The sequence below is a fragment of the Cibotium barometz genome, chromosome 29, assembly GCF_041138505.1.
Source record: "Cibotium barometz isolate CiBa-2024 chromosome 29, ASM4113850v1, whole genome shotgun sequence".
In the NCBI taxonomy this organism is placed as follows: domain Eukaryota; kingdom Viridiplantae; phylum Streptophyta; class Polypodiopsida; order Cyatheales; family Cibotiaceae; genus Cibotium; species Cibotium barometz.
The window spans coordinates 42,715,661-42,729,594 of NC_141074.1; the positions used below are offsets into that span (position 1 = coordinate 42,715,661).

The following is a 13,934-nucleotide window of genomic DNA, read 5'->3' on the forward strand; positions in this document are numbered from 1 at the left end:
TCTAATAATAGATGCGTACACATGCACATGCATGTGTGTACAACCACACCTCAAGACATATGTATGTACACATTCACATGCATGTATACACAACCACACCTTAAGACATTCATTGTTTATATAGAAAACATGGCACATGCATGTGTGCACAACCACACCTCAAGATATACATATGTACACATTCACATGCATGTATACACAACCACACCTCAAGACATTCATTGTATATATCACATGCTTAAGCACAAGAGATATTTTCAATATCCCTTAACTTAAATTTTAACACTTTTTCTATATAAACAACTTATTTTTTAAATCCATTAAAATGACCCTTTATTTTTTCCAAATATATGTACATATGTTAGCTTTAAAAAATATCTTCTGGTAAACTCTTGTGACACTTACATATTGTTAATTGGCCTCGACAATGTGTTTATGCATATGCCCATGTGCATACACAAACAAAAGAGACGAAGTCTACATGTTAATAACATTTCTCTTGTTTGGCCACCCATGAGAAAAAATTCTCTACATGACAATATCTGTACTAAAATCAAGGTATCTTATGAAGAAAAAGGTAAAAGAAAATGTGCCTTTTAATTCGACATTTGTAATGTTTATGATTTGTTGTGTCTTTTAGAGAATTGGCCTTTCTACTCTATTAAAATATTGACCTTGCTGTTTATATCCAAAAAAAAGAACATTACAAAAGGACTATTTTGTAAATTGTTGCTCAAGTCAAAGTTCAATGCAACTACCATATCTAAAGAGCTAGATACATACGTGCTTGTTTAGGAATTAACGTCTATGCAAACTTGAATGATATTTTGACGCTTCCAAATACAATGTGTTGCCATTGTCTACTATTTGGGAAACTAGAAGTTAAAATTATTTTATGCATTTATTATCAATTACAAGACTATTTATATATGAATATATGTCAAATCTCAAATTAGAAGCCTACAATTGTAATTTGAGAATTTGGTGTATAAGTTGCAAATTCTTAATTCACCAAACTTTAAAAAAATAAACAAATTCCAAGCCTGCACATTTATGAATACATGCCAATGTGATATTTATTAGACACCAAAACAAAAGCTAGGAGGTTTTGTTTCCTATAATGTTGAATGCTTTCTTGCTAGGCGCATATCATGTTTAAAGCAAAAATTTGCGTTGTTTTTTTTTTTTTTGCAAAGAGACACATTACTCACACCACCCCATCTTGGTTAGCGGCGACACTCTTGCCAAGGATGGTGCGAGTTTGAATCTCCCCTCCCCTCGCTCTACAAAAGTTTGCCCTTTCGAATTCGTCATTTTTTTCTCCATAGTAAATTTACTTACTAATTACCTCTCCAAACATAACTTACTAATTACCTCCAAACTAAATTTACTTACTAATTACCTCCAAACATAACTTAGTTCATAGAGTCAAGAAAATCAACTCATAGGGTTTGCCTAGATGAGATGGGTTGATTGGCATTTTTGTCTTAATTACGACAAGCTAAAGCAAGTAGGACACAATAAAAGATAGAATTTATGAACTCCTTTTTTTTAAAGAAAAAAAAGAAAACATTTTTTGCTAGAGAGAGAGAGAGAGAGAGAGAGAGAGAGAGAGAGAGTTACTTTCACGTCCTCTTTTGCTTGGATCTATTAAAAAAATTTACAAGTTGCTATAACAAAATGCATAGCATTGAATGAACATGATGAAAATATGGAAATAATAAACCACTTTAATGCTGCCCCTGTGCAAGGGGTTAGTTACTCTTTTTTTTTTTTCAAAAAATGAGAATTTAGCAATGTAAGAAAGTGGGTGTGAACAGATGAATGCAATCAAGTCTTCATCACAAAAAAGGAAAGAATATGGGGGAAGCATATGCCAATCACGATTCATGAGCCTCGTTGGTGGTGGTGGTGGTGGTGGAGGAGGAGGAGGAGAGGAGCAAGGGCCTGCCTTTGCTTTGGAGTAGCATGAGAGAGAGGAGAGCCCACAAGCTGCTACCACCACCAACACCACCACCACCACCACCACTCCTCCTCCTATCTCTACTACTACTGTTGTGATGATCCGCCTTCACAGCCTCCTGCTCATCCATGAAGCAAGAAGCAAGCCCATTCAAAACAAGCAACACCAAGGACCTCTCCCTCACCCCCTTCACAATCCACCCCTCCACCTCCAACACACCCACAGCTCTCCCTTTCCCACCCTTGATCTTCCCTGTCTTGCAATAATACGCAAAATGCACACAATTGTTCTCCAAAATATCATACACACCAAAGGTCTTCTTTCTCTCAAAGAATATTGCCCTCTCAAGCACTGCCTCTGATGCATCCTGTGCTGTCATGGAGCATCCCCACCTTATTGCTGTGATCCTCTCCAAGAGCCCAACTCCATAGCTAAACCTTCTGAGTGTGCCCTTTTTGAGAAAACACTCCAAGCAAGAGGCCACCACTCCAGTCAAGGACCCATCAAATTGACACCTCTCGCAGTATGGAGAGCTCTCTGCTTTGCTAACCACCATCAAAAACCTTGTGTCTCCCATGAAATGGATCACTTTGTCTCCACCAACATAGATACCTGTCAGAAAAATGTCAATAAGCTAAGCTGTAGAATTACAGCCCACAAAGCAACGCATATGAGGTAGATCTCACTAAATCCAGGTGCTAAAACACCCACAAATTAAAAAATGTTGGCAAAGAAATCCAATTGGAGATTAGGAAGGAAGGCGCTGAACACCCACAAATCAAAACTGTGGTGCAGAAGAATCCAATAGGAGGTTGATTAGGCATGGAAATGACAACAAATGTTATGGTATAATTAGCATTACCTACAGATTAGAATAGTGAACTGATCTAAGGATCTATGATGCAAAATGAGTGTTCGATACCGTGATGGGGGTAGAGGTACCCGCATGTCTTGCGGTAGGTGTAGATATGGTCTCCTGCAGCAAGCTCGGAGGTTTGGATCTCGTTGGAGAAGAAGCCCATGAAAGCTGCTTTTGCTTTTTGGCTCCTCTTCTGTTTAGTGAGCGAGCCTGTGATGGTGGGCGACGTGTGTGTAAAGAGGGAAAACAACGGAGCTCTGACGATGGGCGACGTGAGCAAAGAGAGTAAAACAGCAACGAAGCTCTGACGATGGGCGACATGACTCGTGAGTAAAGAGAGCTCCTCCTTTTTTAAACTCCCCCTGTTGACTCTTATTCCACTTCACAACCCAATTCCCAATCCCCAACATTAACACCATTCCCAACTCTCCCCTTCCCACGTGAACCTTAACCCACTGCACATAATAATGAGCCACTAGTGCCACACAAAAATTTTGGTCTTCTCATGGATCCCTCTTTAAAATTTGGGTTTCAAAATGTTCACGCGCACACAAAATGCGCGTTTTTAAGCCCCACCACTAGTTGCCTGGAAACCCTTATGCATGGCCTCGTTTGAGTTTCCGTTACATTATTCTTTTGCGCGCTAGGGCCCCAATGGATAGGTCACCAACCACCCGTCGCCTACGTGGGAACAACCCTAAAGAAGGCCACCCGTCGCCTACGTGGGAACAGCCCTAAAGAAGGCCACCCTGAGTAACGTTCCTTGAGTAATGGGTATCAAATGGAGGCTAAGGTACCTTACAGGCCTTCAATTTCGGAATAGGGTCCTAAGTCTAGCCTATGGGCATAGGGAATTTCACCCTACTTCTACACACACGCACACACTCGAGTACCACAAGGGGATACCACCCTTCCAAATATTGGCCACTTTTGGAGGCAATTGTGGGTAACCTGCGGGATGAGCAGTCACTCGACTGATTGGAGTGAAGAGTTGGTGTCACATTAAAGTCGTGATCTTTGATGTCCATGAAAGCCATCGCCCTTGATCCGGAGCGGCGAGCTTAAGGGGCAAGCATAGCACTCTGTTGTTGTCACCCACAAGATTGTCGATGATGAGGTGGAATGCTCGGATGATTTAGTGTTGACTTGACTAATGTGCCGGATGGTGACCATCATGCATACCTACACGTGAAAACACACACTAGGTAGGGTGTCCCCAAGAGAAAACCTCTCAAATGAGAGACCCAAGATCTATCCACTAGGCTACCACTTGGTGAAAATTTTAAAGAAGTCACAGTGGCAAATTTTAGCCTACTAAGTACTTCTCCCTTCATGAATAAGAGTAAGTACTAAGAGTGTTGGAAGTTATTATTTTTTACTGAACTTTATGTCAATCCTTTTAGCATACGTTGAAAAGGAAATTGTCAATTTGATCAAGCCTTTTCATTCTAGTCATAACTAGATCTTGAAAATTTTTAGGAGGAAATTTTCCTTCTTCGCCATCAATTTGGAAAGGATTTTTTTAAAATTAAATAAGTTTTAGGCTAAATTGAACCTATTTTTTTAAAATTAAATAAGTTTTAGGCTAAATTGAACCTATCTTTTTCCGAAATATCAATAAGGCCTAATCCTCACTAGAACTTCTAAATCATGAAACAACCCCTTTGCTTCTATGTTATGAAGAGCAGCCCCCCCTCCCCCTCCTCCTTCCCTACTCTCTATGTGCTTGATTCAAAGGCTTTGCATGGCTAGGGAAGGGGTCAACCTTTTCTAGGCTTTGATAGCTCACCTTTTACAAATTTCCCTTAACAACACCAAAATATTCGTAGAAAATCCATGGGACCAGCTCAATCAATCATTAAGGCACTTTAGTTCAATCATCAAGTATGGATGACTAAGTATCTCACTCATTCAAGTATCATATGCCATAGTCATCATCATGTCACATTACTTATAAGGAATGTCTAATTACGTAAATGTGTTCTTGCATCCTTTTGCCTTTTTCTTACACTCACTTATACATTCTTTACAACTAGTGGGTTCAATTGCCAAAAAAGAAAAGAGTGAACTGAAAAAGTAAAATGTTAGAAAGGAAGAAGCTTATTCATCCTTTTAACCAAATTCTAACTCAGTTTTTGTTGTAAAAAATAGAACACTAAATAACAATAGTTTTCTACATGCATTACAATGTTATAGTTAATGCAAATGTATATAGTTAATGCAAATGTAAGTATTAAAATGATTGAAATCATTTACAATTCACTTAAGGGTATTTTATTGCATTTTCAATGAAAAGTTTAAATGGTGGTTCATTTCTCTTCTAAATGCATGACTATTCTTTAATCCAGATGCAAACACTGGTAAGATTAAACCATAAGAAATATAATTTCCATCATATATTATTTAATCTAGATGCATGCATACTTAAGATCAAAACCACAAGAAATATTTTTCCATCATATATTTTAGGGAGGGACCGTTGGTTAAAGGAAAGAAGTCATCCATAAAATTACAAAGCAAGAATTCAATGAACAATATTAGCAACAATGAAATAGAAAAATAGAACAACACGATTACCCAATTGAAAAAGTATGAATGTCAAAAAAGAAGAAGCTTATTCATTTCTTTTAACCAAATTCTAATACCATTTGTTCAGTGAGAAATATAACACTAGATGATAATACTTTTCTAGATCAATGCATTATATAGTTGTTGTTCATAGCAATGTGTGTGTTAAAAAGTTTGAATTCATTTACCATTCACTTAAATAAAACTAGTTCCTAGCATTTTCAATGAAAGTTTAGGGAGGGACCAAATAGGTTGGTTATAGGAAAGAAGTTATCCACAAACCTACAGAGCAAGAATTTTCAATGAATAATATGGCAACAATGAAATAGAAAAATAGAACATCATGGCTATCCATATGAAGTCATCCATAAAATTACTAAGCAAGACTTTTAAATAAACAATTTTGGCAACAATGAAATAAAAGATATTATAACATGACCATGAGAAATGTTTTCCATCATATATGTGAGGATATTTGAGGGAGAGACAAAATAGGTTGGTTATAGGAAAGAAGTCATCAACAAAATCAACAATAATATTGGCAACAAAAATAGAAAATTAAAACAACATACCTTCCCATCTCTCTAGTGTGAATTGTCATCACTCAATACAACCTACAGTAATAATCCTTATAGTATTAATCTTGGTGTTAACCTACCCTTATAGTAATCTTGGTGTTAATCCTATTTTGGGCTTAACAAAGGCACTCCCTACTACTATAAATGAGAGTAGCATAATAAGTATTATGTAAAGGGATTACAAAACATTGTATATATCATGAGAAATGTTCACAAAATAGCCAAGCTTAGTAGATTAGGGTTAAGTTTGGGCACCTAAGTGTAAATAAATAAAGGCCACTTGTATATAAGTGAATTTCTTATAATGCAAACACACGCTGACCCCCCTTTATGCCAATTGAATCTTTCTTATCTACTTGCTCTCATGTTCTCTAGTCTTGTGTGTGTGTGTGTGTGTGTGTGTGTGTGTGTGAGAGAGAGAGAGAGAGAGAGAGAGAGAGAGAGAGAGAGAGATGGGGGGTTCACTCATAGTAAAAGGGACATGTCACCTGCATGCATAAACTTATAGAAAACCCCCTATTTATAGACCTTATGATACTTGTATGACCCCCCTATTTAAGCTTATACGATGTACATGTAAGACTTATTTTATATCCCCTTTCTTAAATGTACAGTTTAGGGTTGAGGTTGCCACTAAATTCGTAATGGAGAATGTTCTAAAATGTTCAAAAAATTTAGCAATGACAAGAGAATAAGCATCTAAAAAAGGGTTGTTGCAAGATCAAGGTGTCCAGTTTTATCCAGTTTATGCTGGACTGGGACAATGCTTGGAGAGCAAATTTTAGGGGGCAAGGTACTTAAAATGAGATCAAGCAAATAATAGAAAATACGCTTGCCCTTAAATTAACACAATATAACTTAAATTAATATGAATTAGTCTAATTAATCAAAATTAATCAAAAATATGATGAAATGATAAACAAATGATCTTTCCATACTTAGAGTGATCCAATTTATTTTTCCATAGATGCACCATTACAAGTACACTAGTCCCTATAGGTTTTAGATGATTCACATCAAAAATGTAATTTTACTAATTAGATTATTAATATTTAAAGGCCTTCTGATAGTCTGGAAGAATTTTGAATAAGAGGTCATTAAAAATCCAACCATTGGATTTGAAATTTTTACTAACCACCACATTCTACTAATGTCTCAGTATCTACCCACTCTTTTGATCTACAAGATTGAGGATTTTAAGTGGTAGCTATTGTGGGTACAAAAAGTGGCGTATATTATAACACTTTAAAGACCTTGAAATATTTAAAGAAAATAGACAAATATCTTAAAATTTTCTCAAAAAATCAAGTTAAGCTCCATATTATGTGAAGATCTAAGGTACAAAGTGGGAATATCATATGAGTTTATATGTAAAAGATATTAGCATTTTATGGAATCAGTTCAAATTTGGGACAGGGTGTATACATTGACTTTGTACCTAAGAAAATGAGGACTTTTGACTATCTAATGCTTAATCAAATTATGCAACTATATTTCCAACTTTGAATATGATGTTCCAACAAAAGAACTTGAAACGAAATTCCTTCATTTACTAGGAGAGATTAGCCACTAAAGGTAAACAAATGCCTGTTTTTTTACTGTTTACAGGGTGCCTGAGTGGACAAAACTGGGCACCCTGATCTTGCAACCACCCAAAAATTTTAGGATGATCTCAAGCTATCTAATTTATCAAAATGAGCTCACCATAAGGTGGCTTGAGCATTAGCGCTAGAGAACAATCATTTAAATGTAAATTTTTAACTTTAATAAATTTGATCACTAGAATTAATCATATGATGAAAAATATATTTAAAACTTAGGATTGTTATCTTTCAACTATGAAATCTCTAATTGGACGACCAACCTTAGAATTTGCTTTTGCATATGCTAGGAGATATAGTAAAGGGATTTTAATAGTTCAATCTTCAATATTTGTTTATTTAAGAGTGTCCCAATCAAAATAGATTTTTGGTCGTATATAAGTTTAACTTTTCTCACCATAAAGTTTTCAAAAAATATGGGAGCATTTCGACAACTAGGTAGACCATCCGCACATTGTTGTGTGAGAAAACCTAATCCTACCCAATAATACTAATTCAATCCTCATCTCACGTGACGGGCATGCTTTCAAGAAGAAATAAATCAATGAGTAGTAAAATTCTCAATCAAACAAACTTTAGACATCAAATTTCTTTCATCAAACTTTGATAAGTTTTTATTCTACAGTAAGCTTTTTGTATAAAACTAGAGCCTTATATTACAATGCATGAAATACAACAAGAACTCGTGAATAATAAATACAATACTTTTTTAACATTAATGAAATGATAAACTTGAAACCAAATTCTTCACCTGTATAAGACTAATAAAGAGAAAATAATTACTTGTTTTGTTTTCACTTGCTTACAATGAAGAGAAGTGTTGAGCGTTTAAAAGAGCTAGTTGATAAAGAGAAAGTACTTACTTGTTTTGTTTTCGCTTGCTTAGAATGAAGAGAAAGAGCTAGTTGATAACTCGGGGGGGGGGGGGGGGGGGGTCACTTATAAATATGTAAGCATAGCACACGTGGGTTCAACATAAGGGGTTTTTAAAATCCTTTTTTAAAACATTTTTTACATACATAAGGGTACCATTTAAATAGGGTATTTATAACTTGAATAGAAAAAGGGTGTGTTTTATTCATGAAAGTGTTACAAATAAGGGGTTTTTAAATTAGGCCTTGAATGCACGTGATATAGAGAGTTTACATATAGTGAACCCCCTGAGGATGATAATGTCGCCGCTTTACCTTTGACTCTCTAATGCTTCTTAACCCAAAACTCTACATTCATCTAGATACACATGACATTTTGAGTTCTTTTAAAGAGATTTATTGATTTAATTAGACTTTAAACCATTTAAATCATCAAGCAATTATCTCACCTTTGTAAAAGAATACCAAAGTGTATGTTCGGGGGGTCACTCTATCAATTCCCTATGTAGCATGTGCATTCAAGGGATATTTAAAAAATCCCCTACTTATGGATTTTTGAATTTTAAAAATACCCCTTCTAAAACATTTTTTACAATAAAAGTATCCCTTATGTACCAATTTTTTCACCATTTCAATTAAAAAACCCCTTATGTATGTAAATTTTATGTAACTCCATACGAGAAACAAACCCCTTATGTATGTAAATTTTATGTAACTCCATACGAGAAACAAACCCCTTCTATTGAGCTCATGTGTTATCTTACATATTTTTGAGTGACCCCCCCAGAGTGTATGTATATGAGTTGGCTGGAATCGCCATCTTCTAACTCTTCTTTTGTTAAAACATTATGCACATACAAGAAGACTGCATCCATCTTAAGTTACATGTGTTGGAAATAGACGAACACGAAGAGATAGGGACAGTGTGACTCAGAGAGAGAGAAGGAGGAAGAGAGTTACACCATATACGCTCCTAAAAAACTAGTTCATATTGATTATGAGTTTGTATATATAGGTGAGATCTAGGCCAAGTTAGGGTGTGATATATAACACCCCCATTGAAACAAAGGTCTCTAGCTGGCAAGTGAAAAAACCCTTGGGGAGTACAAGGGAAAAACTCGAGCCCCTATACATACATATCATATACAAAAGATCAATGTGTGTAATGTGAAGAGTATCCACAAGGATACAAAAATACATTTTATACAAGTTTAATTATTCAGGGTGTGAGTTTGAAAAGTATTAATCTCCAAAGCATGAAGCTGCAACAACTCCAAGTTCTCCACGTAATGATGTGAATCGAGCTTCACTTCAGTACTTTGGTGAATATATCTACAATCATCTGATCTCTGGGGCAATGCTCAATCATTATTGATGCTTTCTTCACTTCTTGTCAAACATAATAATAATGAATAGCAATATGCTTGGATTTGCTATGTTGAACATAATCTTTGGCAAGACTAATGGCACTTCAATTGTCACATCTAAGTAGAGTACTTGACGATAATGGATGTCCAAGATTAGCAAGTAATTGAGGAAGCCATACCAATTCATGAGCTGCTGAAGATGCAGCTACATACTCACATTCGGTTAAAGAGACTGCAACACAACGCTATTTCTTGCTAGCCCAAGACATTAAGCAACCATTAACAAAGAAACAATTTCCACTTGTAAATCACATCGATGAGTGAGAACTTGCCCAGTCAGCATCTGAATAACCAAGAAGACATAAAGAATTCGAGGGAGAGGATTCTTATTGGCCGATGATAGATGAGTCCAAAGTCTTTAGTGCCTTTCAAATATTTAAGAACATGTTTGTTGACTGCAGTCCAATGCCCAACAGAAGGAAAAGCAAGATGTTTCCCCAATAAATTAGCCTTAAAGATAATATCTAGTATGGTGTTCAAGCCAACAAATTGTAAACAACTAATGAGATTAGCATAAGGTTGATGTGGGGCTAATGCTTCGTCATGAGTCGTAGGCTGTATACTTGGTGGAGCTTACAAGACATGGAGTATCTGCAGAATGAGCATTGACCAGACCAAACTTTTTAATAATATCATTAATGAATTTTGATTGACGAAGAAATAGGATACCTTTCTAGAGCGATAGCACTAAACTTGAATACCAAGACAAGAGTGAATCGCACCAAGATCCACCATCTCAAAAGCCGATGGACAAAATCTTCTTTATGAGTTGCATAAAGTCAAGATTATTGGAAACAAGTATGGTATCATCGATGTATCGAGCAAGAATATAAGGATCAGAGAAACAAGAGATAAACCCTTTCAATGTGAGGAAGAGATTAATTTTGATATACCAAGAATGTGATGTCTACTTTAAACCATAAAGAGCGTGATGATGAAGAAGACACACAAGATGTTCCTTGCCAGGAATTGAAAATCCTTCTAGTTGTTCCATATAAATCTCTTCTTTGAGATCACTGTTAGAAAAGCATTTTTCACATCCATCTGATGAATCTCCAAATCAAAATGAGTAGCAAATGCCAAAAGGACACGTATGTTGGTCATGTGAACAACAAGGAAAAATGTATCATGAAAACCAACACCTGCAAACTGGTGAGTATCCTTTTGCAACCAAAATGAGGAGGCAAATCCATAAAGAACCCATGTACCTTTGGAAAGCAAAGAATCATATTTGGCTTGCACAGCCTCTTGCCCCAGTGATCCTTTTGTGGAGAAGAGATGGCTTCTGTATAAGTTGCCGGATCTTCATGAACATTCATGTTAAATGCAAGCTAATTAAGATGTGATTAGTGTGAGCAATTAACTGATAGCTTCATGTAGGCATGGGTAATAAAAAACCAGCAAATTCTCATTAGGCCAATGCCTCAATTTATAGGGTTTACATCCAAGCATGTAATCCCATTGATTTTTCCTTGCATCGAATCCCATTGATTTCTCAATTTATAGGGTTTACATCCAAGCATCTAATCCCATTGATTTCTCCTTGATTCACTCCATCTCTTTGCTTGATTCTCTCCACCTCTTCCCATAATATCTCCACACCTCCTAAATCTCCTCATGCTACCCTTTATTCTCTCCCAGTAGATACTTCTCACCTTTTCACAGCTTCTCTCACATTTATAGATTCTCTTTTATAGCCTCTTGCTAAGGGCTTGTTCCCGCACACACCCTATTCACTTGTATATTTCAACACCTCCCCTCAAGTGAATACTCCTAGCACACCTGGACCCTATACCAAGTTTCCCTCTTACTTGATAGTCCGCAACCAATGCCTCAAGTCCCTAAACTCATAGTCCTTGACACTCTCTCTATCTATGTGTCCAAGGCTTCTACAATTGCCCGCGACCTTGACTAAAGTGCTCACACATACATCTACCACATGGCCTACATCATCGGTGGCTCAGAGGTGGTTTTACTCTACTGGGGTAGGTTACATTGGGTTGTGGGTTCTCTCTCTCTCTCTCTCTCTCTCTCTCTCTCTCTCTCTCTCTCTCTGATATTTTCACATGGCTCCTCACTTCTTGGAGCCTCACATCTTCTCTTGTCTTTAGTCTTCTTGTCATGGCAGCTTCTCTTCACGCGTCCATGTCTTCCTTCAATGCTTCATCTAGCTCTTCTTCTCGGTGTTGATCTTCCTCTTGGAAAGAGATGTTCTTCTTTCTCATGGGCTGGGGCCATGAGCTTGATCGTCAGTTCTTGCTCCATGTGAGCAACATGTTTTAATGTATTATTAACAGCTCTTTTGGGCTTTTGATGTTTATCTTGTGTCATTATGCAATGCAAACCCAAATCTATGCGGGAGTTCTTGCCTCTTGCCTTATTCTGGACAAGGGTAGTGTCTGATCCCATTTTTAGAATGATGTAATGTGCCCAATACATAATTGTTGAGATATCGAGCTCATCTAGTGAGGCGGTGGACACTGATGACCCTTTGGGGGATAGGCCCCACACTTACACCACTGGCATGGTTGGTGAGATCATGGGTGATATGCGGCCACCAGTGGGATGACAGGCTGTGTGACAACCATTCTAGAGACTGGCATAGTTATAGCGCCAGCTCATTTAGTTGGGTTCACACTATATAGAGAACCCTATTATGTATTTGGTTGAGTACCTTTCATATGTGTGTACTCTTATCTTTGTATATGGTGTGTTGAGTGTTGAGTGAAGAAGAAGAATATTTTCAACCTCTCACCTTGTGTGTTCTCTATTAGGGTTTTGTGAGTGTGTGTGTGCTTTGCAAGAGCTCAAGCTCTCTTCTCCCCTGCATCTTTTCATAATGCATTTAGCATTCATTCTTATGCACATTCCCAAATGCAACTCTGCCTATGAATAACTTGAATTTGTGTGTGGGTTAAATGCAAGATGATGATTACCACAAATTTATCAACATAATTTTACCAAAAATTACGTTAAACCAAGGGTAACAAATCTGTACGGAATGGTTGGAATGTCAAACCATCTCCGAATTGTAATCTGAAGATATAGGGATCTGTATAAGATACTAATGATTAATTTGAACCCTCAATTACACCAAAAAATAGTGATTAGTGTTGATTAATCACATTAGCAAATTAATCCTCTATTTTGTGTGCAGAAAATAGAGTATGCGGGGAGTCCAGATCTGAGGCCTTAGAGTTCAAATGAGCTCAAATCCTTTTAAGGCCATCAATAGCAATAAGTCTAGTAGAGGATTAAGCTAAGAAACACAAGATTTGACCAAACATTGAATGCTTAATCTCTGTTTTACCAAAGTCACCTACAGATTTGATGAAGAGCTTGGATCTCACTGTAGACTTGATCAAATCCAAATTTGTCTTCACCAGCTTGTAGAGCCCTTGAAGACCCCTAGAGCCAAGAGGAATTAGAGAAATTTGATCTGGAGAAGAAAACATTTTATTTTTCCCTCAGAAAAATGGTGCCAGTAGATTCGCTGCTTTCCTAGAAGCTTTTGCTCTAATGTTTCTCCTAGAGGGATATCAAGCCCCTCCACTGACTCGGGGTGCAGAGAGCTAGTTGAAAAGAGCTAAAAATCTTAATTATCTACTAATCCTAATTAGCCAAGTGATTAGCAAGATAATGGGCTCACAAATTGATGGATTCTAGGCTAGGCTCTGATACCATGTTAAATTTGCAGCAATGTGATGAGCTATGGTGGATCAAATGCTAGAATCAACATCATTAACAAAGAGATTAGATGATAATTAAGATGTGATTAGTGAGCAATTAATTGATAGCTTAATGTAGGCATGGTTAATCAAAAACTAGCAAATTCTCATTAGGCCAATGCCTCAATTTATAGGGTTTACATCCAAGCATCTAATCCCATTGATTTCTCCTTGATTCACTCCACCTCTTTGCTTGATTCTCTCCACCTCTTCCAAGAATATATCCACACCTCCTAAATCTCCTCATGCTACCCTTTATTCTCTCCCAGTAGATACTTCTCACCTTTTCACAGCCTCTCTCACATTTACAGATTCTCTTTTATAGCCTCTTGCTAAGG

General features: G+C 36.8%; 1 protein-coding gene across 1 annotated transcript; it reads right to left on the reverse strand.

Annotated features, from left to right (window-relative positions):
* Positions 1-1,762: 1,762 nt before the first annotated feature.
* Positions 1,763-3,248, reverse strand: LOC147622212 (protein LEAD-SENSITIVE 1-like). Its single transcript, XM_086823691.1, has 2 exons — positions 2,886-3,248; positions 1,763-2,575 (listed from the first exon to the last, which is right to left on the reverse strand). The coding sequence occupies exons 1-2, from the start codon at positions 2,983-2,985 to the stop codon at positions 1,881-1,883; spliced, it is 795 nt and encodes a 264-aa protein (XP_086679817.1). The 5' UTR covers positions 2,986-3,248; the 3' UTR covers positions 1,763-1,880.
* Positions 3,249-13,934: the final 10,686 nt, after the last annotated feature.